The following is a 25,182-nucleotide window of genomic DNA, read 5'->3' on the forward strand; positions in this document are numbered from 1 at the left end:
CCTAAATCTAGGGAAGGGTGGACATGTGCGAAGTTTGTTTCCTTAAATCTAGGGAAGGGTGGACAGGTGTTGGGGGGAGGGCGGTTCCGTACTCACCGTGCGCTGTGAGCGCCTCCGTCTGGAACACGCTCTGCAACGGCGGGAAGTAAATAACCAGGGCCTGGCCCAGCAGACTCAGCGTGACGGCGGCCAGGAACATGCGGTTGGAGAGCAGCCCCACCTCGAACACGGACTTGGTCTGCGAGCGGCACGACAGCGCGTTGAACATGTCGAACAGCACGAAGCACGTGAACGTCATGGTCGTGTCCCGGGGCGTGATCGTGTTGTCCGACATCTGCGAGGAGTCACGCAACCTTACGACTGGTTGTCATATATATAGGGTCGAGCCACTGTCTACTGCATGTTACACAGTCTATAGGCGCTGCAGAGAGACGCCCATTTCAAAGCCGAATGATCCATCGTGAAAAATATTTCTGAAGACGCAGCGGTACCGAATAGATAATATAACATAGCAGTGTGAATAGTCCTTTGGCTAGGCCCGCGGTATTGCTGATGTCGATGGGCCGTATGCTCATGCATGTATTACTAATCGTCATTCGAGAGTCACCTCAATCGATTTGATTTGTCGATGGAATAGTTTCAGTCGCGTCAGAATTTACATAGCAGCCGTGAAGCAGTAATGCGTTTCGGTTTGAAGGGCGGGGCGGTCGTTGTAATAGCGATGAGACATACTTGCAAAATTGAATACCAGGGCTTCTAAAGTACGAGTACGGAAAAATACCAGGGTCAAAAACCAGGTTTTAAAAATACTTGAAAGTATTTGTTAGTATCAAAGATTTTTAGGTATCAATATGTTTACGCAATAAGAGCAAAGTGATGACGGTGGACAGAGCTCAAGTTTTAAGTCCATCAAATGCACTCAAGGATTATGAGAAAGTGGAGGAATTTATATACTTGGGGTCGCTGATCTCTAACCGTGGTAACTGCGAGAAAGAAATCGGACGCCGTATCGGGATGGCTAAAAGTGCCATGACTAGCCTCGATAAAATCTGGAAAGACCGTAATATTCGCCGAGTAACTAAGATGCGTCTGGTTCGTACGTTGGTCTTCTCTATCTTCCTGTACGGGGTGGAGACTTGGTGTCTCAGGAAAAAGGAACGCAAAAAGATTGAGGCGTTTGAAATGTATTGCTGGAGAAAGCTGCTACGCATTCCTTGGACAGCTATGAGAACCAATGTCTCCATCCTCGAAGAGTTGAAGGTCACCAAGCGTCTGCTGACTATGTGCCAGGAAAGGATCCGGAGTTTCTTTGGGCACATAATGCGATCCTCATTGCACAGCCTGGAGAAACTTACAATTCTCGGACAGATGGAGGGGAAGCGCGCTAGAGTAAGAGCGCCAGCTAGATGGGTTGACTAACTCAAGGAGGTGACTGGAGGCCAGATATGGGGAGCGGTACATATGGCGCAGAACCGGACCGAGTGGAGAAGATTGACATACAGTCACGATCCTCAGCATTGAGGGAACGACCAGAAAGAAGATGTTCACGCAATAATAATTATGCTCCCTATCAGTGGGTCGCGTTTCCGATGGGGTGATAGATTCTGCGAAGCACTGCTCTTGCTGGGGCCAGTGTTAGCAATACCTCCGGTTAGAGCTCCGTGAGTGAGCCCCCATGAGAGGCTATTTCAGGTTCTTCTTGACGTGTAGGCTCGCCTAAGGCTCACCTAAGGCTACCAGCATAGTTAAGAAAAAATTGATTGTTTGATTGACAAACGGCAAAATCGTATAAACAAAAACGTACTTTGAAGTTCAAAATATTTTTCAATTTATTTAAATTATTTATTCACAAATCCGATTGTGTTTTTTATTCCTAGTAAGATTGAATCATTTTCCTATGCAATATTTTCATGTGAGTGTTCAAGTTTTTTGAGCATCCGACTTCAGCACATATACTTTCATACTTGCAAGTATTTTTTGCTCACACCAGGACGCCGTACTTCGAAGTGAAAACCTGGTAGCGTAAATGCGCCGCATCTTTAGAGTTTTATAGACCGAAGAGGATAGAGAGCACGTACCTCACGATTGAAGACCCACAGCGTGCCGGCGATGATGATGGCGGCGGACAGCAGCACGTTGAGCAGCAGCGGGCGGGACAGCAGGCGGCGCCGCGTGTCGCGCGGGCCCAGCCCCACCACCTCGTGGTCCACGGGCTCCACGCCCAGCGACTGCGCCGGCGGACCTGCAACACGACATCACCTTATTAATAATTCAAGACATGAGTGGAAGGGGTTAAGGACCGTTTCTAAGATTTTTTAGTTTTGAATGAAGGTGTTATCACTACATAGTATAAAACAAAGTCGCTTTCTCTGTCCCTATATCCCTATGTATGCTTAAATCTTTAAAACTACTAAACGGATTTTGATGCGGTTTTTTTCAATAGATAGAGTGATTGAAGAGGAAGGTTTATATGTATAATAACATCCATTAAAGAGTGGAGAAATCAATAATAAGTTACGGTTTCCGAAGCGAAGCGAGTACGGGTCGCTGGTGTGCCTATAAACCATATTAGACCTTAAAACTCCACTATAGGTATCCGGGGCCCTACGTGGCGCACTGAAGTAATTATGTCGATATCTGTTATTAAGGCGCCGGAATATCTAGTAGACCCTGGAAAAAACGGATCCAAAGATATTGTAATTTATCTAATCTGAATTTAATTAATCTTTTTTTTTTTTTTTTATTAGGTTCACACAACTGGATGAAATTTGCAGACATAAACATTGAACTTATTTACATAAAATAATACATTATAGAATTAACCCTTTTGGGTGTGAACACATCTTGCTTAAGAGCATTTGTGCGTTTGTAATCTAAACAAAAGAAGGCAAAATTAGGCAGTTCAAGCGCCTTAGTAACAGAAATCTACACAATTACTTCAGTTCGCTACGTAGGGCACCGGTGACCTACACGGCACAAGTAACAAAAGTTTTTTGCCCGTTTTCTCAAAATTAACAAATCGTTTTCTCAAAATTATCATATCCCCTTCATCCACTCATGTCTCCAATTATGAAATAAAATACTCATTCACTCGTAACTAACATCTACCACCTGCTGATCTGGTCTCCGGAACTCACACACATCACGACGTGGATACCATCACCTGTCTTGAGGGTTAAGGGCGAAGTCCAACCCGTCAAACCAGAACGCAAGGCTGCGTAGCGGCAGAAATAGGTAGGTATACAACAGATTTTTTGGAAAAACCAAAAAATTAAGAAACTTGGTAACACTAAAAAGAAGTCTTGTCATTGCTTGGCAACATTCTACAATGTATCTCACCGTCCATTATAATATTGATCCAGAGAATCTGCATAGCGTTCAGCGGGTTGGGAACGCCCATCAGTGTTGCCAGAGCGATGAGCGACAACGCCGCTATCGAGGTGGACAGTTGGAACCTCACGAAGTTTCCAATGTTGTAGAATATCGATTTTCCTTCTTCGATTGCGGCTCTGTAATTGAAGAGGCAGGTCATCGAACGGAATCCGTCAACTGAGCATCGATTTGTAGTGGGAGACATGCTGATGTCCATGGGCAACGAGCAACGCAACCACTTACAGGTGTTCACTGAGCAAGACCTGTAGCATCTAATGAGCGGGTCATGTTACGATTCAGACAGCTACTGTTAAACTACCAGAGGCCCCCGGGCAACTTTTAGCAAGCCCTAAACATGTATTTAATAAAAAAATGCTACAAGAACGAACCAGTTGAGTGAATACTGATGGTAGAAGGTGTTGTGAGATCGCACGGGTAGGTACCACCATCCTGCCTATTTTTGCCGTGAAGTAGTAATGCGCTTCGGTTTGAAAGGTGGGGCAGCCGTTGTAACTATACTGAGACCTTACAACGCATGTCTCAATGTGGGTGGCGGCATTTACGTTGTAGATGTCTATGGGCTCCGGTAACTACTTAACATCAGGTGGGCCGTGAGCTCGTCCACCCATCTAAGCAATAAATAATAAAATAAAATACTCGTGTATGCCTCGCGAATCAAACGGCAAAATATTGTATAAATTTAGCAATAGCATTTTTCGACCCGAATCCACGTCGCTACATTCCCTTCGGTAAGACATGACAGTGACACGTTCACTAATTGACGGAAACGCGAGCAACGAAGCTGTGTGAATGTTTCTTCATGTTTAAACATGTAATAATTGCGATTTAACATCTGCGAATGTGTGCACCAGGTTGGGAGAACAGAATAAAGTACCACTTAAATCTCAAGTAAATTCTCACTATTCAAGTGTAACTATTTCATTTAATCTAATCTAATTTCATTGATTTTCATCACAATTGATTACAAACTCAACTAAATCAATTTCACTTCGTTCATCGATCCATAACATTTTTTATTTAACATATGTTTTATTTAAATATAATTATCGTTGAATATTTTCTTTTCGACACTGGCAACAATGGGGTCGCAATGAAGCCATTATTGCCACATTGAAAAAAATAAATAATAATTGACGAATGGCTCACATGATGGTGGCGAAGTCATCATCGACCAGGATCATGTCGGCGGCCTCCTTGCACACGTCGGTGCCGTTCTTGCCCATGGCAATGCCAATGTCCGCCCGCTTCAGCGCCACGCCGTCGTTGACGCCGTCACCTGCATTAGCCATCATCAAACATGTTGTATCGCAGAAAACGACGATATAAATCACAAAATCTGGTGGTAGGACCTCTTGTGAGTCCGCATGGGTGGGTACCACCACCCCGCCTATTTCTGCCGTGAAGCGTTTCGGCTTGAAGAGTGGGGCAGCCGTTGTAACTATACTGAGACCTTAGAACTCATATCTCAAGGTGGGTGGCGGCATTTACGTCGTAGATGTCTATGGGCTCCAATAGCTACTTAACACCATGTTGTCTGTGAGCTCATCTACCCATATAAGCAATTAAAAAATTCAAAAAAAAGTACAGGGTGTGCAAAATTCATAAATAAATAAATAATATATTTTCAATCACCCGTCATGCCGACAATGTTCCCGAGCCGCTGGAGAGACTTCACAATAGCAAGCTTGTGCTTTGGCGTCACCCTGTAGAAAACGCTCACCTGAAAAATTCACATAACATTTAATTTGGATTCAATAATAATGTTTATTATTCATGATTTCAATTATTAAAGGAAAATAGACAAAACATTAAATCATATAATACAGTCGTAATTCATGTTTCTGATGTCGGAAATTGCATTAGCAATGTCATAACTAAATAAGTAAGTAACAAAGTCCACAGTAGCTGCTTCACTAATGAAAATAATTATAACATTAACCACGGCGTCAATAGTCTGTTAAATGTAGCCTGATACACTTGATTAGCATAGAGATATCTCTAATTCACTGGTAGGCTCCATTCTAAAACAATCAATTAACTAACGATTGTTTTTAAAAAGCTATAATACTCCGATTACTCCTATAAATTAAGCCAATCATAGTTATGAACAAATATGTATAATAAGAAAACAATATTAACAAATACAGAAAATTGATTCTTTTTTTTTGCTGACCATACTCCATTAATAATAATTCATCTAAGACTGTTTTCTACCTGGTACTATTTGCAACTGTAATAAACGTTTTCTTTTCAAATTGACTATTCACACAGCCTGTTTTATATTGGTGACCTCAAACATATTCAAATTAATCAATTGGTTAAGAAAATTGAAATTTCATTTTTTGTCAGCATAACTTTAAGCGAAATTAAATTTGATTATCGTGAATTTTCTGGAACCGATTAACTGATCCTTCGATTAATTTAAAAATAGGTAACTAATCGCATCGCGATAACAATTTTACGGAGATACGAAAACCAAATTGATTATCAGATAAGGTACTGACAATCCAAGGCGATTTTAAATTATGTAATAATAATTGTCCATCTTAATGTATCTAATCATTAATAATTATTTACTTTTATCTGATAATTATCTGAAATTTTAATATCCAGTGATTTTGCAAGTCAACAAAGTTTTGTTACTATAATTTTTTTTTGGCTTTGCAAACAGACGAGCATATAGTACACCTGGTGAGTGGCCAGCATCGCCTATGGACATCAACAAGTTCAGAAGTACTTCCAAATTGCTAAAGATTTACAAGACAAAGTTTTCAAAAATCCATCATAAAATTATGGTCACCCAATGTGTTCTGAATGAAGTGGCGGCAGATAGCTAGCTAATAACTGGGTTTATTTGTGACGGTTTTTCAATGATATCAATTTTCTATCTATTTCATATTAAAGTAATTAAAATTTACGTTTAAAGCAATTGGTTCGCGTTAAAAATTAATTATAAATAAAAATACCGTATCGATAATGCGGTCAAGTTCTTCGTCGGCCATCGAGTCGAGTTGTTCGCCGGATAGAGATTGAGAGTGCAGGACGTCCAAGCCGACCATTTGTGCTGAAACATATTGCGTTCTGTTTGTTATACGGAATTGAGAAAAGGTCTTTTAATATATATTTTTTAATAATGAAATAGACATACAAAGATTTACGACGACAGTGACGGCAACCGTACCGTGTGGATTTGTGGATTTAGGAATAGGACTGACTGGATAGGAAGGGATTGTTCTCTAATAAAGGATCATAAGTGCTGATGCTATTCGGGTAAAGTGATGATGGAAGCAAAGCTAGGAGTGGAGGCCCGAGCGGCGATTGTACCTGGATACATTACACGCTGTGAACGCGCAATGAAACTCGAACTTTAAATTTCACGCGTTTATATTATTAACCGTGGAAGTCGCGTGTCATTTGTTCTTAGAGAGAACTAGCTGTACACGCGATTTCCTTCGCGTGGAATTTGACAAAAAAAATACTATATTTTATATTAATTTTGGCTATTTTTTAAAATAGAAGTAGCATAAGTTACATCAAATATCTGCCAGTGAAAGTCGCGTCAAAATCGGGCCAGTGATTCCAGAGATTAACCGGAACAAACAGACAGACAGACAAAAATTGTACAGACTAAAATGTACCGTATATGCATGTAGTAAAAAGCGGTTACTTTAATATTACAAACGGACACTTCAATTTTATTTATTTGTACGGATGAGCAGTAAAAGTAAAAGCAATCTTGTAGAGGCGCGTACCGACAGCGAGCGCCGTGGGGCGCGCGTCGCCGGTCACCATCTTGACGTCGACGGCGGCGCGGCGCAGCGTGCTCACGGCGGCGCGCACGCCGGGGCGCGGCGGGTCGCACACGCCGCAAGCGCCCGCGTACACCAGCCGCTCCAGGCTCGCGCCGCGGCACAGAGCTATCGTTCTTAAACCTATTAACATATAAATTAGAATAGCTTGAATAGAACCGTCAACTTACGACCTTATTTCTTAACTAGTTAAACAGGACCACAAAATTAAATAACGAGCCGTGAAAGGGTATTTAGTTTAGGCGAAATTTATCCTTGTAATTAAAGATCCATTTTATTTGGTATTATCATTAACAGATCGATGTTTTTTAATTGAACGTCAATTAAGTTTACTCCATTCAAATCGCTGAAGAAGTTTTTTGAAGTGAAACTTCTAATGCGACTTCCAACATTGCGTTAAACATTTAACGCTCCTGGGGAAGGGGAATAGAAAGAGACAGAGCGAGAGTGAACGCGTGGCACTCGAACGCATGCGCGTGGTACGCGCGTTATAATGCGTTTATAATATAATATTAAAAACAAAAAAAAAACCTGAGCTCACCCATTCGTCCGATGTTGTACACCTCGGCTAATATTTCGTTCTGCTTCTCGTTCGTGAGCGGCGCGTAGTTGCCGGCGCTGTCGATGTACTGCGTGCACAGCGGCAGGACCTTCTCGACGGCCCCCTTCACGAACAACTCCTCTTTGCCGCCGTCGGAGAACTTCGGGGCGCATTTCACGACCATCATCTTCGTTTCTGAGCTGCCAATCGAAAGAAAACAACGGTTGATTTCCATTATCAGACTTAGATGGTATTAGTTGGGTTACTTTTTTTTTTATTGCTTAGATGAGTGGACGAGCTCACAGCCCACCTGGTGTTAAGTGATTACTGGAACCCATGGAAATCTACAACGTAAATGCGCCACCCACCTTGAGATATAAGTTCTAAGATTTCAGTATAGTTACAACGGCTGCCCAACCCTACAAACCGAAACGCATTACTGCTTCACGGCAGAAATAGGCAGGGCGGTGGTACCTACCCGTGCGGACTAACAAGAGGTCCTACCACCATTAGCGCGTATGGGGTCAAGTGATACTCAAGACGGCCAGTGACACACACACTAACATTTATTTCAAGCATAACATTTCCTCCCTTAAATCTGCTTTCAGACTACGCTATACTATAGTGCCATATAGTATAGCAGCGTATACTTAGCCAATAATATTATTATAGTACGGTACAGAGTGAACATATTTATAACAATGTATGACGCGCGATATTGTTGTGCTATGAGCTATAGATTATTATATTATAGCGTAGTCTGAAAGCGGCTTAACAGTTCAAGACGTGCAGTTACTATTCGTCACATCCTGGTCGGCAATGTTGTGTTAGCGCGCATATATTTTTTTATTGCCAGAGCGCAGACAGACGAGCATACGGCCCACCTGATGGTGAGTGGTTGCCGTCGCCCATGAAAAAAATGCGCATGGGGACAAGTGATACCCAAGACGGCCTGTGACACACTAACATTTATTTGAAGCATAGCAGTATTTCAGTCAGTACAAATTTCTACTAGCTATTTGTAAGAAAGAGAGAGCATATCCTTCCTATCCAATCACCCCCTTTTTCATCAAAGCCGATGCCCGGTTGGGAGCTCTGACGCCTGAGCACCCGTGAGCCTAACGCACCTGAAGGGTATCTCGTGCAGCCTGGTGTACTGTTCCCGGAGGTCGCGTAGGCCGTGCTTCATGGCGCAGGCGACGAGCGCGCCCTCCGTGGGCTGCCCGTACAGCGTCTCATCGCGGATGTGCGCGTTGTTGCACAGTACCGCCACCTGTCGACAAATGTTTGCGTTACATTAATGACCGGACAATTTAACGAACCTGCTGGGCCTAATTGGACCTTAAGAATTACGTGGATTTCAATTCGGTGAATGAGCTAAGGTGGATTTCTTCGGACACGTTTCGCGACGAGATGGCCGGTCCATAGAACGCCTCGTTGTACAGGGAAGGGTTGATGGTACAAGACTGCGCGGAAGGACACCAATGCGGTGGACCGACCATATTAAAACTGCAGTGGGAGGTCCCATAAATGAGTGCAGTAGAGTGGCCTCGAGCAGGGGGAGATGGCGGGACATCGTGAAACGCATCAAGTTTACCCCTTCTAACACTACATGACGATCACGACCACTCTGTCAAGAGTGACACGATTGAGAAGAAGAAGAATGAGCTAAAAGCCCGATGCAAAGTTTCTACCAGGATCCGGTATAGATATCGGTATAAATACTCAGTATGAATACCGATATAAATACCCAGTATAGATACCGGTATAAACTCCCAGTATAGATACCGGTATAAATACCCAGAATAGATACCGGTATAAATACCCAGAATAGATACCGGAATAAATACACAGTATAGATACCAGTATAAATGTCCAATATAAACTCCCATTGCGGTGTCTAGCCATGCGCGGTGCACAAGACGCTCTATCGCTAGTAATGTTAGATATTCCTGAAACATGATAAACAACTATTGACACGATTAAAATAATAAGTCCCTCACCTCCAACATGCTGGTGACACCCATCCTGGCCACGTCCAGATCTCTGCCCTTGTAGGCTCGCAGTTGTATGTCGCCGCGCCCGTTGTATCCCGTTCCGGTCACTTCGGCGATGTGGCCGCCGGATGTCGCTATTGTCGTCACTGTCATTTCATTCTTCGTCAACGTTCCTGCAGAAAACAATTCGGGTTCTATAGCATTTGTTCGTAAGGTCAGCGACCTCAGTCAGTGGTCCAAGATAATCTTCCATCGTAACCCTGTCGTAAATGATTCACTCACCCGTCTTGTCACTGCAGATGACATTAACGCATCCCAAAGTCTCAACGGTGGGCAGCTTCTTCACTATGGCGTTACGTTTCGCCATTCTCATGACTCCGAGGGCCAGGGTCACAGTCACGACTATTGGCAGACCTGGATCATGAATTTGGCAAGATTAGAGTCGGATCTTACATCAGGTGCAGTACTGGTAGGCCCTGATCTAGTCGGGAGCTAGTATCTATTTTTATGCGAACATTATTGTCCAAATATGTCTTCAACGTCATGTTCCACAACGAAATGCGGTATTCCGGTCGATACTAGGCTACCTTACCTAGGTACATTACAATTGCCCATACCTTTTTTTTACCTACCTATGCTGATAGCCTTGAGAGACAATTTCAGCTTCTCCTTGACGTGTAGGTGAGCTCACGGGGCTCAAACCAAGAGTTTTGCTAACACTGGCCCTAGCAAGAGCAGTGCTTCGCAGAATCTACCGCCGGATCGGAAACGCGACCCACTGAGAAGATCCGGCGAGAAACTCAGTGGGCTGCGTCTATGGGTTAATTTACTCGTCGAGCCCTTCGTCGCCGGTTTCGGCGACCGGTGCTTAAGGTTTGCCCATACCAATTTAAGATGCGCGCTTTAAGTAATTTGAAATATACGGATTTTCATGATAACTACCCTCAAAATTTAATACGGTCGTTGGCAAATTACCTTCGGGTATGGCAGCAACGGCGAGACTGACGCCGATAGTGAACATCTCCTGCAGGGCTTTTCCTTGGAGCCACCCCGTGATCATGATAAAGCCGATGATGCAGAAGGAGTACATCGAGAGCTGGCCCCCGAGGGTATCCATGGACTTCTGGAGCGGGGTCTTCGGGGCTTCTTCGGCTTGCATCATGCGGAAAATGTCACCGAACTCTGAACGTTCTCCCGTGCTGACCACAATGCCCTGTCGCGGATAATTTCTTGCCTTAGCTTACTGTTTTATGTATTAATGTATTTTATTCAATTTTCGCAAATGGTGGGCATAATTAAAACCACTTTTACTGTTTAATCTCGTATTTTTATTAGGTATCATTATTATAAAGTCGAAAAAAGCGTAAAGCATTCGAAAACAAAAAAAAATATTTGAATTAATAAGTCAATATTTTTATATGTTCCATGTTGATGAAACTAGATTTATAATTAAATTATTGTCTGCGCCCGCAACCAAACGCATTTTTATTTTATTTCAAACATAAAAGCCACAAGACGATTCTGTAAGCTTTTTTAAGATTTTTAGGTGCACATACACACACAGTAGATAGATTTAGACACATATATATATAGATTTCACATCAATTCGACCAAACGGTTTTAAAACATAAAAATTATTGCCACCGGCGCTACCTATCTACTATTTACTACTAACTTCATATGTCGTCGGAGCGCTCATGTCGCCCTTTACATGTGTGCAAAAGTTTCATATTAGTTGGGCTAACGGATTTCGAGTTTTAGGTGAACCTGCACACACACACACACACACATATACATTCTCTTATATATATGTATATAGATTTCTAGGTCAATACAGCTACTCGTTGCGGTCTAATCAATAGCACATTGAGGATTCCAAGCACTTGTACAATCAACCACAATCGTTTCGCAACAGACTAATTCAAACAGCATTAGTTACGTGGCCCTAACCTTAGCTGGTATAAGTGGTTCCTTGGTTAAGGTAGGGGGGATTTATCGACATACCCTCAAAAGAGCTTAAAATTAAAAATATGAGTATAACGCGAAACAGCACGCACAAAAGTTAAATGATTTATTTCTTTGTTGTATCACTTTTGTCAGAGCGATCGTGGTCGTCAGGTAGTATCATTGCTGTGGACAGATATTATACCCATCACGAGTAATAGCCACTTCTCCCGGTTTGCGGAGTGGTACACTAATGCAAACAACCGCCAACTGCCGACTTGACTTGCTCGCTCCATCGTATGGGCAAGCTTCCACGTGGTCTGGAGCCTTCTACATTGCCCTTAACGACAAGGTGGTCTATGGAGTAATTTCCTCGCCGGGCGATATCCAAAAAATGATAATATCCGCCTATGCACGAGCGCCGAAAGACGCTGCTTAATGCCGAGTTCTTAAAGAATGAAGATATTGGTGCGAAATTCGGTCTATAAAATACCAAGCATCCGTCTCCAGCACCACATCTCTAGAGCATCGGTCTTCTTTCCCTAGACTGTAGAAAAACGATTGCTTTAACAAAATATTGAAGCGTTTTATTACACGAACTCACCTTAGCATTTCCGCATCTAACCAGTGTTCCCATGAAGGCTATGTTATCCTTGTTGACCCTGCCGGCGGCCGCTTTGTTTGGCACGATGTTCTTGACGGCGGGTTCTGTTTCCCCGGTGAACGATGACTCGTCGATGGCCAGGTCCGTGGAGTCGAAGAGCCGCAGGTCGGCCGGCACCCTGTCCCCGACGTTCAGGTGGACGATGTCGCCTGGGACCAGGTTGCGGGCGAGGAAGTGCTCGAGACTTCCCTCTCGAAGGCTGTGTGTTATTATTTTATGAGATCGCACCTTTAAAATTGAAGTGGTTTAATCGAAAATTCTTATTTTTTCGTTTGGAGTTGCTTTTATTTTTCGTTTTTAATACTTTGTTCGCTTGATTTAAAACAGAGGGAAAGAGTACATTTGTCCTTTCCAGACTAAAAGAGGTAAGCTCATTTTAGAAACTGATTTTTTTCCCTACCTATTCGCTGATCGCCTAAGAGGCTATTCCAGCTACGCGCGGACGGGGGTAGGTGAAGCTCACGGGCTCAACCTGAGAGAATTTTCGAACACTAGCCCTAGCAAGAGCAGTGCTTCGCAGAATCTACCACCGGATCGGAACCACGACCCATTGAGAAGATCCGGCGAGAAACTCAGTGGGATGTGTTTATGGGTTAGTTCGCTCGTCGAGTTCGACAAGGAAGAAACTTATAGAATGCAAGTTTATAAATCGTTCGAAATATAAAACACATTGTCTTAAAAATTTTAGATAAGCAATTTCAATTTTAAAGGTGCGATATGTTATAGCCATAATCAAAAAGTGGTCTGTTCTAGCGATTACCTATATTACAACACTTTTCCAAACCACGCTAAGGTCGACCGCAAACACAGAAAAACAAACATAAATATACATGAAATCACTCGATCGGTATCTAATCAATTTTTTTTTTAAATTTTTATTACAATCAATATCAAAATAATTTATTATAATTTGAATTTGAACATTATTATTAAAAGTGAAAATTTCAACCTGCCACGGCTTCTAAAAAGAAATACAACATGGGGACTTGTTTTTATTTTATTTTCATACATATTCATACTCCTTCGAAATCAAAATCAACATACAAGACCATACACTCACCAATTGCATGACGGAGGCACAAGTTTATTGAGTTCCTCGAGCGACTTCTCCGAGCGGTACTCCTGGACGAAGGCGACGGTCACCACGATGATGATGGCGACCGTGATAGATATCGCGTCGTCGAACTGGCGCATGCAAACGCTCACCACCGCCGATCCTGGGGAAGACAAAAAATCGGTTGTCTGTAAAGTCGGTTTACTGAGGATAGTTGAACGTGACAACGTCATAAGAAAATACTGATGGAATGGTTTCATTTTTTTTCAATTATCGCAATTATCGTTGCTATAAACAATTGACGCCACATTCACTTTTCACTGACTTTGATACTTTCTTTCATACTTGACGAAAACATGTACGCCTCAGAGCGAGGTAACGCCGCATGAGTCATGTTTCTTCGTGCGTGCAGCGGGCTCCATCGAATTATAAGACATTGTCACGTCAAAAATACTTTGCACTAAATTTCGGAACTAAAACCGCAATAGTTTTAAAATTTCCTTGTATCGGTAGCTCCGAATCGATCAAACATTTATCTGATATACCAAGCAAACACAAGTGCTAGATGAAAGATTTTCCATTTGCAGACGTACCCTAAAGCAGTATTCAACTGTTCCCAAATAGCTTATCTTGTTGTTGCTCAAAATGGATCGACAAACACACGGCCCAGTGATGTTAAATGGATAATAATAATAATAACCATGAAACTTGACATTCAATATTTTTTTTATTGCTTAGAGGAGTGGACGATCTCACAGCCCACCTGGTGTGAAGTGGTCACTGAAGCCCAGACATCTACGACGTAAATGCGCCACCCACCTTGAGTAGAAGTTCTAAGTTCTCAAGTATAGATACAGCGGCTGCCCCACCCTTCAAACCGAAACGCATTACTGCTTCACGGCAGAAATAGGCAGGGTGGTGGTACCTACCCTCGCGGACTCACAAGAGGTCCTACCACCAGTAATATGATCGATCAAGTTTCGATGATATTGTAATCCAGCTATTCCGAAGCGGAACCCTTAAATGCTTTGAACATTCGAATCGTACGTATCCTGAAGATAAAATACTGGGTATGCATTTGCTAACACTAGAGGTCCCGCAGTAGTCGAAATTCGACTATAATTAATTGGAATTGTATAATATATAATAAATATTATAAAGAGGAAAGATTTGTTTGTTTGTTTGTTTCGAATAGGCTCCGAAACTACTGGACCGATTTGAAAAATTCTTTTTCCATTAGAAGCCGACATTGTCCCTTATGAACATAGGCTACTTTTTTTAAATTTTTTTTATTTTATTTTTTTTGGTTTCATGTGTGTTTTAATGTTTCCGAAGCGAAGCGAGGGCGGGTCGCTAGTTGTATAATAAGTTTGTACACTATTATGATTATATTTCATACTTCTATAATCACAAATTTCGCCAAGGCTACACTATAAAAAATATTAATAAAGACAAACAATATTTAATCTATTCTCAATTTGACCACAGACGTCGAGAACAAAAGTTTGACAATAAATAGTATGCATGCGTGTGTGCGTCAAATACATGGTATGTAGTGTGTGTAATGTTTTCTTTATAGATTTAATGTATCTTTTATGCATTATTTAAAAAAAATATTAGCATTGTGCACTTCTTCTCTATATTCTCTATAAGTGTGGAAAATTTCATACTCCTCCGTCCGCGCAATTTTCGTAAAAAGGGATACAAAGTTTTTGCTTCACGTATTAATATATAGATAACATAGCAGAAGTGGCTAGACGTTGAATTTGTTTTTATCTATTTATTTTATCATTGAATCATGAACGCCATTCCATACCACAAAGCCATAATGTGTAACTAATCATCATTTAATGTTAACATTGAAGGCAATTCTCTCTGACTGAATTATTTTACCTCGATAATAGAATGAAAGAACAAAAAAATATATATACAGAAAACATTAAACCGGTCTGGAAACTATGAATAACATGGCTAAGTTCATTTAATAGCAAAAAAAACAAGCAAAAACTAGTCGTAAAGCCGAGTGCATTACATTGCGACCCTGACAATGACCGGGCCGAGCAGAACCCGAGGCCAATTATCAGCTATCATTAAAATAGCATGCGAGATTATTGAAATATCTTGAAAATATGTTTCCTACTCACTGGAGCAGAATAACTCTTAGTTTTTTTTGTGTTTATAGTAACCAAGGACATGAATAGAGCAAATATTTTATACTATAAGATATACTATTTAGTTTAAGCGACATTTTTGTAACTTTACAGGAGAAACATTTAAAGTTTAATTTTGGAAAAAATTTCAAAACAAAAAACTTATTCTGCTATTCGAAAGGAGTAAGCTTAATTGAAGTTCAATTACAAAAATGGAATTGTTGAATACCAAATAAACCCTAAAGCCTTCGTCAAACAGAACGCGTAATTAGCGCGCGTCAGAGCGCTAAACTAACGCCGCGCTATAACGCCGAGATGTGTTGTACTACTATGGTAACATACCGTCAAACAGAACCCCAGCGCCGTTGTAATTTTTTACAAATTTTATTTTAGCGTCCGAGTGAATGTGTATTAAAATACTAGATAATGCCACATCTGAATCACTCGATTTCTTAATATTTTTAAATTTTCACACTGCTATCGAAAGGCACTATGATTTGGCGTATGCGTTGCGTCAAGGAGCGTTAGACTCATCTAGTCAATTTGAAGAGCGCGACGTTAAGTACGCGGCGCTAAGTACGCGTTCTGTTTGACGAAGGCTTTAATTACAAACATAAATATCGTATATTAAGCGAAATATCGCTTAAACAGTCTTTCACCCCTCGATTTATACAACTATTGCGTGGCGTCTCTATTTTATTTTTTATTTTTTTCATCAGTCCTTCTTAGGCCCGTCATGCCTCTCTAATATTGGAAAAGGAAGCAGGAATGCGAATATTATCAGCGAGCTTTGTCTCCGGCAGATATGCTCTTGTCCACTGACGTGACTCATGACTATGGGCTCCGGTGAACTCCTAACACCTAAAATATAAAACCTATTCTAGAAATTTCTCAGCACCTGCGTTTCACCTTAAAACCCTGTAAGTTTCAACGAGAATGTAAAGTTCAATAAATTATATATAACTCATTAAAAACAGGTTCAGATACATAATATTAAAGTGTATGGCGAGTGATAAATTGCGCTGCCAATATAACACTATTTAACTATAAAATACTCAAACAAGTATGTAATACAATGTTGAGTTTTTAATTGGAGCGAATAAAGATACATATTAATAGAGTTTTCAACGTATTCTTTTACTTGAAATAATGGTTGTATTTTACATATTTTAATTGTATAAAACTCGTTTGTTTTTCTTTGAGAATAAACATTGAAATGAGTTTGAAACACGAACATAAAAATGAGTTTGTTATTTTTTCCTTTTTCTAGATATCAGGATTGGGGTACATGTCGGCACTATCCTTTAGTCCGCGGTCTGCTCCCATAAATAATCAAAAATAATCATAAATAATAAAAAAATAGCCATAAATAATCCAGTAAAAAAGTCATAAATAGAGCCGAAGAGTGCATTGGGCTTATTTTTCGCGAGATACTACTACTAATACTCGTGATTCATTATTAAATTTTATCTGTCCTTATTTGCTCATTAGCATAATGAGTTTTTGAGAAATTCGTTTTTTATTGTATCTCGTCTATATGTTCGTGTATTCAAGGCAGTATTCCGAGAATTATTATTTTAGAATCACTATTATGCCTACATTTAAGGACAATATTTTTCTGGGTAAATTGAAGGTTCGCCTTTTTTTATATTTTTTTGTTAAAAATGGGTAAATTTGTACACGATTGGAACCAGGTGCTCACTCATTTATACATCTCACACGTGTCCATCCTATGTCGAATAAGACGAAAGAAACAGTTAACTTATTATGGCACGCTCTACCTGTTAGCCTCAATACACGGCCAACATAATTCTAGAAAATTGAAGAAAAACTCGACAGCACTACCGACAACCTTCGAATAATAATTAACCAAGTTTCGTTTTGTGTTCTATAGAGTTCTAGATAATTCTTTCGAAGGCTGACTATGATAAGACATCGCTATTTTTTTGAGGCCGTACGTCGGGTCAACGTACCTTCGTATGTACATTCGAAAGTGTATACTGCGCTAGAGGTGCGAACAAGGCGCAAAAAATATCGATACTTCGAGATGCGGTGTTCCGTATGCGATCCTTTATCGTTAACACTTAATTTATTTTATTTATTTATTTATTTAATATATTTTGTACACACAGCTGTTAGAAAAGACACGTCAATAAGGATACAGAGTACAAGGGCACTACTTATTTCATGCTGAAAGGTCTTCCAATAGGCCCGCAAAAGGAAAGAAGAATTAGGAACACAAACCTAGTGCATACAGTAAACATTACATATAGTAATATATACATATTACAAGATACAAAACAATATATATACATACAAATACACACACACACATACACACACACACACATACATATATGTCGTGGATAACGACTTTTAGTAATATTAAGACGGTGGTTTTGATTATTATTTTAAATGATGAAATGTTGTTTTGATAAATATCACAAAATGAAGGGTAGACTCCGTAACGCCACAGTATAAAATGGCGGTACGTGGACAGAGTCGTGGCATTCCGTGTCAGACAGTAATTCCGTCCGTCTCAGTCAGTGAGTCTCTGTCAGTCAGTCAGTCGGTCAGTCGGTCTGTCGGTATATGCAACGAAACTGTCGGTTTACCCTGTCATTGTGAAAGTTGTGTGTGTTGAGTTTCAATAATTATTATTGAAAAGTTTTATTGACTAAACTGAGTTCAATCGAATACGAGCGATGACGGAACCTACCGCTCAGCCATCCCTGACGTGTGCCTACATATATATAACATACACACATATACTTACTTTATATTATAATACATTATACAAATATATATAATTTATTTAAGATGGTAAGGATAAATAATGTTCCTTTGTTAGTAATAGGTATGATATAAAGTTTATCGAGTGCATGTTTTAGGCTATTTAATACCACCGATTCCGATCCGGTGGTAGATTCATTCGCGAAGCAGCTGCCCTTGATTTGTTAGGTCTCCTTAAGAGGCGCTCGAGCAGCTGTTAGCAAATTCCACCCCTCCTGGCTGAACCTTTACTCGCCCACCTGGCCTGGTGAAACTGGAAAGGCCCCCGGGCCACCGGTAATCCCTCAAACATAAAAAACTCTTCAAGATATTCTTAAAACGCACGTTTCAAGTAAAGTACATTCGTATTTTTATCATTTTATGTGGTTACATCGCAACACGAACTCCGCTAACCATCTTGAGATGTGAGGTCGGAATCTCGATTACATTAGCATCATAACTCTGTAAGATTGAAACAGAAACATACTCATGCGATTTCAGAACACGACTCAGAATGAGTTTATAAGAAAATTTATAATTTTTACCTGTGTGATTTTACTTATTATTATTACTATCGTATGTCTAGGCAGCGTCTTGGCTCTGCCCCTGGCATTGCTGAAGTCCATGTGCGACGGTAACCACTCACCATCAGGTGGGCCGTATGCCCGTCTGCCTAAAAAGGCAATAAAAAAAAATGTCAATATTTAAAAAATATAATTCCATTCTCGACACGATTAGGCCGTCTTAGCAATTAGACCACAAATTCATTTCATCTATTATTTAAAATCTCAGACTATAATTAGTTCTAATGCATTTAAGCGATCAACTATGAAAGAAATTACTTATAAATATGTAATTGATCTTAAAGTTATATATATCGATAGTTCGAAACAATAATGGTTTGTCGAGTATTCGGCTATACAAGTATTCGATTTTATGCGAATTTACTTGTCGCAACCCTATTTTGTACGTTGTGGGTACGATTATAAAGGAGGCTGTAATTACGGTACTTTTAATAGCCGGTTAATGGTAACAAAAACGTAGACGTAGTTGCATTCGTGTCGACATTACAAAGCAAATTCCTTTATACCTATAAAGTTGCCAAATTAATGGGATGTCGACCTTAAGCATTCGCGAATACATTTCACATTACGTTCCGATTTGCTGCAGTGTAAATTTCATCAGCATAGTTATGGTTTGGAACTTGATCATATCGGGTACAGGCTATGGGGAAAACGCAAAGCCACTGTCGCCTGAAAAAAATTTTGTCGGCTCCCCCGGACCTACTTTCGCTGCTTATAAGCTCTTCAAGCACCGGTCACCGTCCTCGTCCAACTCGTCGTTTACGACAAAGTGTTCGACGAGCGAACTAATACATAGACACGATCCGCTTAGGCCGAATCTTCTCAGTGAGTCGTGATTTCGATCCGTTGGTAGATTCTTCGAAGCACTGCTCTTGCTAGGGCTAGTGTTAGCAATCCCTCTCAGGTTGAGCCCACGTGCTCGCCTTACCATCCGGGCGTAGCTGGAATAGCCCCTTAGACTACCAGCGAATAGGTAGGGAAAAAAAGAATTGGATGAAACGAAAAAGTGACACTAAAGCAGATCAATCTACAGCAGCCTTTCCTACAGTGGGCGATAACGCGCCCTTGTGGACACTACAGGCCTAAAGAGGGGCAATAACAGACCCAGAAAAAAAGGGGGCGTTGTGTAGACTTAGGAGGCGATTTGTAATTTCATCTAGGAGGACTCTTACACATCGACTGAGCTCTCGCTATAGTGGTTTTTAAGAAAGCGAAAAAATGAGGATTCTAAAAAAGAATTTATTCTTAAGGTAGGCAGTAGACCAAATAAGTTTGGGTACCCCTGATCTACAGGATTCAGCTTTTCAAGGACCGAGATAGTTTTATAATGTTACCGCGTGTCAATCGCATATATTCATTATATTTGTGTAATGTAGAGAAGATTAAGATTCGATCTTACGATCGCGACTTTTTGAAGTCGTCAAGAATAGTTCAAATTTAGTTTTGACCAATGAAACTATTCTGTTGAATATGGTTAACATTGTATTGCCATGGGAGACGAACATCTGTTATTAAAACACGTTGATTCCGTACGTTTTTATGTTTTAATAATATTTATGAGAGGCATCGTATGAACGGAGAACGTTTAGTGATGACATAACGCATTGAGAAGTAGGAGGGGAGGTTACTCTTATCTGTTTCAGTGAGGCGTGTTTCTGCGGTACCGCTAGCATACGACACCGGTCTCCTTGTGTTAACTGATTACCGGAGCCCATAGACATCTACAACGTAAATGCCACCTTGAGATATGAGTTCTAAGGTCTCAGTATAGTAACAACGGCTGCCCCAGCTCTCAAGCCGCGAAATAGGCAGGGTGGTGGTACCTACCCGTGTGGACTCACAAGACGTCCTACCACCAATAATTACACAAATTATAATTTTGCGGGTTTGATTTTTATTACACGATGTTATTCCTCCACCGTGGAAGTCAATCGTGAACATTTATTAAATACGTATTTCATTAGGAAAATTGGCACCCGCCTGCGGTATTCGAACACCGGTGCATCGGTACATACTAAGGCACCAGACGTCTTATCCTTTAGGCCACGAAAACTTCAATGTAATTATTTTAATTTTTTAATTTAATAATATAATTTTATTATTTCAATTTATATTAAATTTCCCGTCATCGATCCGCTGTAGTGAAAGACAACTCATATTTACAAGGTTTCCTGGCAATTTTACAAAGCTCGACTGAGCGTAACTTCGATGCACGTGACATATTATTATTATATTAATACAAAACGATTAGCCACATGTGACGCCACGCTATGTGTTTCTTGTTGGGTTAGAGATGAAAAAATGTCATAATACACTTTTCTTAGCGCTTAAATATTAAATTTCCACGAAAATACTTGTTGGGTAAATGTTTCAATAAAATTAAGTTTGCTTATTATAACTCTACAATTATTTTTATTTTCTTCTATCCCACTATAATTTTTAATTAAATTACTGATAAAGTGAACAATTTATTATATCTAGTCCCATCGTTCTATTCCTACAGCCACAAAATACGTGCAATTTGTGTGTGTGTGTGTGTGTGTGTGTGTGTGTGTGTGTGTGTGTTTTCTTTCAATTTAAATCAATAGGCGGCGACTACACGCTTCAGAATCGTAAAATTATGTATTTTTATTATTTCCTAACGAGCCTCTGACACGCTTCATTGAAACTACCGTTAAATGTACGAAGAACGGTATTTAAAGGGTTTCGACGGTCTTTATACAAGCCAATTGAAATTTTGACCTCATGTCTTAAAGTGATGAAGCCATTCGCGCTACGATATCTGATCGGCTTCCTGTGAAAGTGGCCACTATCTCTTTTACTTATCAAAAGCATATTTTAAGATAAATAACTAAAAACTCATTATGGAATATTACAGACTACAATAGAAACGACTCAAAATATAACTTATTAATAGGTAAAACTATTACTATTAATGGAATGCGTCACTATGAACGTTAAAGATGTCTGTCCGCGGAGATGTTTCTCGAAATAAAGTTGAGACACGCAATGATGAGCCAAAATTAGTAAGATGCCGGTCCATAAACAGTTTAAATCGATTAGGGAACGGGTTTCGGCCCGAGAGGAGGGGTTATTTGAAACATTCAAATCTGTCTGAGTTATAAAATTATATATTTACTTTCTTTACCGTCGACTGCATACATTCATTCGGGACTTTGTTATATAGCATAGACGGATGAGCAAGTTCTGAGTATGAAAGTGGGCGGTAATGTCAGGAGGGGAAGTCCTAATAGACTTTGAATAGATTCCGCGAAAGACGATATCCGAGAGACTGCTAATATAGAAAGATGACGTATGATAGGCCTGAATAGACAAAGAGGACTTTCAGCATGAGTTCGGAGACTCAGTTTTATAGGGCAACGACTGCCCCATCCTACAAGCCGAAACGCATTACTACTTCACGGCAGAAATAGGCAGGGTGATGGTACCTACCCATGCGACCTCATGACGCTCAATCCAAAAGCGAACGAAAACTATTTACAATAGATTAATAAAAAGTATATGCGATAATCTAGGTTATAAACTATCTTTATTTGATCAAAATCCGTCTAGTGATTTTTGCGTGAAAGTATAGAAATATTCCTTTATCTTCACAAGCTCTCGCATTTACAACATTAGTAGGGTTTAATATAACCCAATTACATACATCCACCGTTTTACCATATTTCGTTGTTTCATCACGAAACTCGAACATTCTTCAAGGACAAGTGGCATTTATCCAACTAGCCGACTCAGCATCATACACTCAGTAGCCAAGCGTTTTGTGGCAAACTATGATAATTAAACTCGGTATTTTTTATTGGTCGAAAAGAAATTATGCTTTCCACGTGATGATACATAATTATGGGTCATGAACACCAGCAACACCGGGGGCACAGCCAAAATGCTGCTGTAAAAACGTTGATAGCATCAACATACCCATAAATAGTTAAGCCAATGAATTCACTATGAGCCACGTAGTGTAATTCCCGACGGAACCTATTCTCGTTATTCTACACGAACATTCCTATCGATTAAGGTAATAATTCTATTTTCGTATACATGTTTATATCTGGACCAGTATTAACATCGTTCAGTTCATTTTAGCGCATAAACGTGTGGCCTACGGTTACACTACTACAAAGATGATGAAGCATTACACCGGCACACAAAAAAAAAATTGTCTCTACACCGGGCACCACCTATCTACGGGCATGTTTTTCGACCCGCTGTATACGAATTTTAAGGCGGTCTAGGCCGTCCAGCCTTCAATTTCAAGTAAATCGCAAAAACCCCAAAAGATCGCGAAAATTCGATGTATTGGCAAGAAAAAATATTTGAGATCTAAGGCTAGCATAATTTTCATGTATTTTGATCTGTTAAATACTAATTTCGATCGTACTTTAATTATCGTGTCGCGGCTTTGGGAGGGCTTGGATCACTTTGGAGAAATGTAATAAAAATCTGTTGGTCTGCGTTGATTCTGAGATCAGTGCTCCCGATTACGGGGTCCAGATACGAATCCTGACAGGAGTCAATATCTTTTCGAAAGGTATTTCGGTTTTGGGCGTTTTTTTCCTGTTTTTATTTCTGGTAATCATAACGCAGGAGAAAACTTTAGTGTGTATTACTAGTGAAGTCCGGTTTTATGATTTTACGATTATTGAATTTACTTGCGCGCCACTTATTTTATGTTAGTGGTACTAAGTTAGAAATCTCCGTTAGAGTGTCAACAACTACTGTGCCAAGTTTCATTACAATCCGATGAACAGTTTAAGAACCAATAAAGGATTGATAGCTAGTGACATATTTATTTATACAGATAATTCATAGACTCGAATGTCCCTCTAGGTAGCAAAATGAATTCATTTTAAAGTATTCTTCAGGCGGAGACGACACATCGGTAATGCCAGTTTTAATCTTCTTTTTCACTTTATTTGTCGCTTCTCTTTTCTTCTCTTATTCCATTTGAAATTTGGTTTGATTACAAGTGTAATTCTGTCTGTACATTGATATAAGGTTTACAACAACAACATAAAAGAGTTTAAACAGATGGCGCGATATTTCTTTGTATCTGATTTCATTAATTCTTCCTTTTTTGTTTTTTGTTGGTTCGGGCATCAAGAAAAAATGACAAGTCCGGTTTTAATATGACTAATTGTTAAATAATGTTTAAGATCCTGCGAATACACTGCAAAAATTGGCAAGCCCAAAATACCCGGTAGATAGATTTACTTTCGACTTACCGAGAAGCAGGAGTATGAGCGGATTCTGGAACTGCTCGATGTACTTCTTCCAGAGCGGATCTTGTTCCTTCACCTGAAACTCGTTGGCTCCAACGAAGTTCATGCGGTCGTTGGCTTCGCGCCATGACAAGCCTCGGCGGACGTCGACGCTCAAACGCTCCGATACCTTCAAACGAAAGAATCGTCACCAAAAAATAAAGCAAAGCGCTACACATATACTGGGTTTTAGGAGACCACTCCCGAAATTACTAACTACACTGAGACCTTGGATTCATATCTCAAGGTGGGTGGCGGCATTTACGTTGTAGATATCTATGGGCTCCGGTAACAACCTAAATAACACCAGGTGGACCGTGAGTTTGTCCACCAATCTAAGCGATAATAAAACAATTATAAAATATATTAAAGAGAGCCTAAAACCGGGCTCGGTGGTAAAAAGTTGCAAGAGGCCTATGTACTGTAGCAGACACGTGTGGACAATAATGATGACGTATTAACAAAGATTGACTGCGAAATCTAATTTTAGAAAAGAATATCTAATAAGTCTTACTATAATTTACAACAACATTACATTAGTATTGACGGACTATTATTTTAACTAGAGGTCCCGCAGTAGTCGAAATTCGACTATAATTAATTGGAATTGTAAGTTTGTACACTATTATGATTGTATTATATACTTATATAATCACAAATTTCGCCAAGGCTACACTATAAAAAAAATATTTAAAATAATAAAAGACAAACAATATTTAATCTATTCTCAATTTGAACACAGACGTCAAGAAGAAAAGTTTAACAATAAATAGTATCCATGCGTGTGTGCGTCAAATACATGGTATGTAGTGTGTGTAATGTTTTCTTTATTGATTTAATGTATCTTTTATGCATTATTAAAAAAAAAAATTAGCATTGTGCACTTCTTCTCTATATTCTCTATAAGTGTGGAAAATTTCATACTCCTCCGTCCGCGCAATTTTCGTAAAAAGGGATACGAAGTTTTTGCTTCACGTATTAATATATAGATT

At 40.0% G+C, this 25,182-nt stretch overlaps 1 protein-coding gene across 4 annotated transcripts in view; it reads right to left on the reverse strand.

The window, feature by feature from the left end:
• Nucleotides 1-25,182, reverse strand: part of LOC101743471 (calcium-transporting ATPase type 2C member 1) — a 51,009-nt gene that overhangs the window by 8,980 nt on the left and 16,847 nt on the right. For all 4 annotated transcript variants that reach the window (XM_038013858.2, XM_038013857.2, XM_038013859.2 and 1 more), the window contains exons 3-17: nucleotides 24,155-24,320; nucleotides 13,409-13,565; nucleotides 12,289-12,547; nucleotides 10,716-10,953; nucleotides 10,023-10,154; nucleotides 9,747-9,913; nucleotides 8,871-9,016; nucleotides 7,744-7,943; nucleotides 7,146-7,325; nucleotides 6,360-6,457; nucleotides 5,026-5,113; nucleotides 4,540-4,669; nucleotides 3,340-3,509; nucleotides 2,079-2,242; nucleotides 97-334 (exon numbers count right to left, since the gene is read on the reverse strand). In XM_038013858.2, the coding sequence (XP_037869786.1) occupies nucleotides 97-334; nucleotides 2,079-2,242; nucleotides 3,340-3,509; nucleotides 4,540-4,669; nucleotides 5,026-5,113; nucleotides 6,360-6,457; nucleotides 7,146-7,325; nucleotides 7,744-7,943; nucleotides 8,871-9,016; nucleotides 9,747-9,913; nucleotides 10,023-10,154; nucleotides 10,716-10,953; nucleotides 12,289-12,547; nucleotides 13,409-13,565; nucleotides 24,155-24,320 (2,533 nt within the window). The remainder of the gene's footprint in view (nucleotides 1-96; nucleotides 335-2,078; nucleotides 2,243-3,339; nucleotides 3,510-4,539; nucleotides 4,670-5,025; nucleotides 5,114-6,359; nucleotides 6,458-7,145; nucleotides 7,326-7,743; nucleotides 7,944-8,870; nucleotides 9,017-9,746; nucleotides 9,914-10,022; nucleotides 10,155-10,715; nucleotides 10,954-12,288; nucleotides 12,548-13,408; nucleotides 13,566-24,154; nucleotides 24,321-25,182) is intronic.

The sequence above is a fragment of the Bombyx mori genome, chromosome 11 (assembly GCF_030269925.1).
Source record: "Bombyx mori chromosome 11, ASM3026992v2".
Classification (NCBI taxonomy): domain Eukaryota; kingdom Metazoa; phylum Arthropoda; class Insecta; order Lepidoptera; family Bombycidae; genus Bombyx; species Bombyx mori.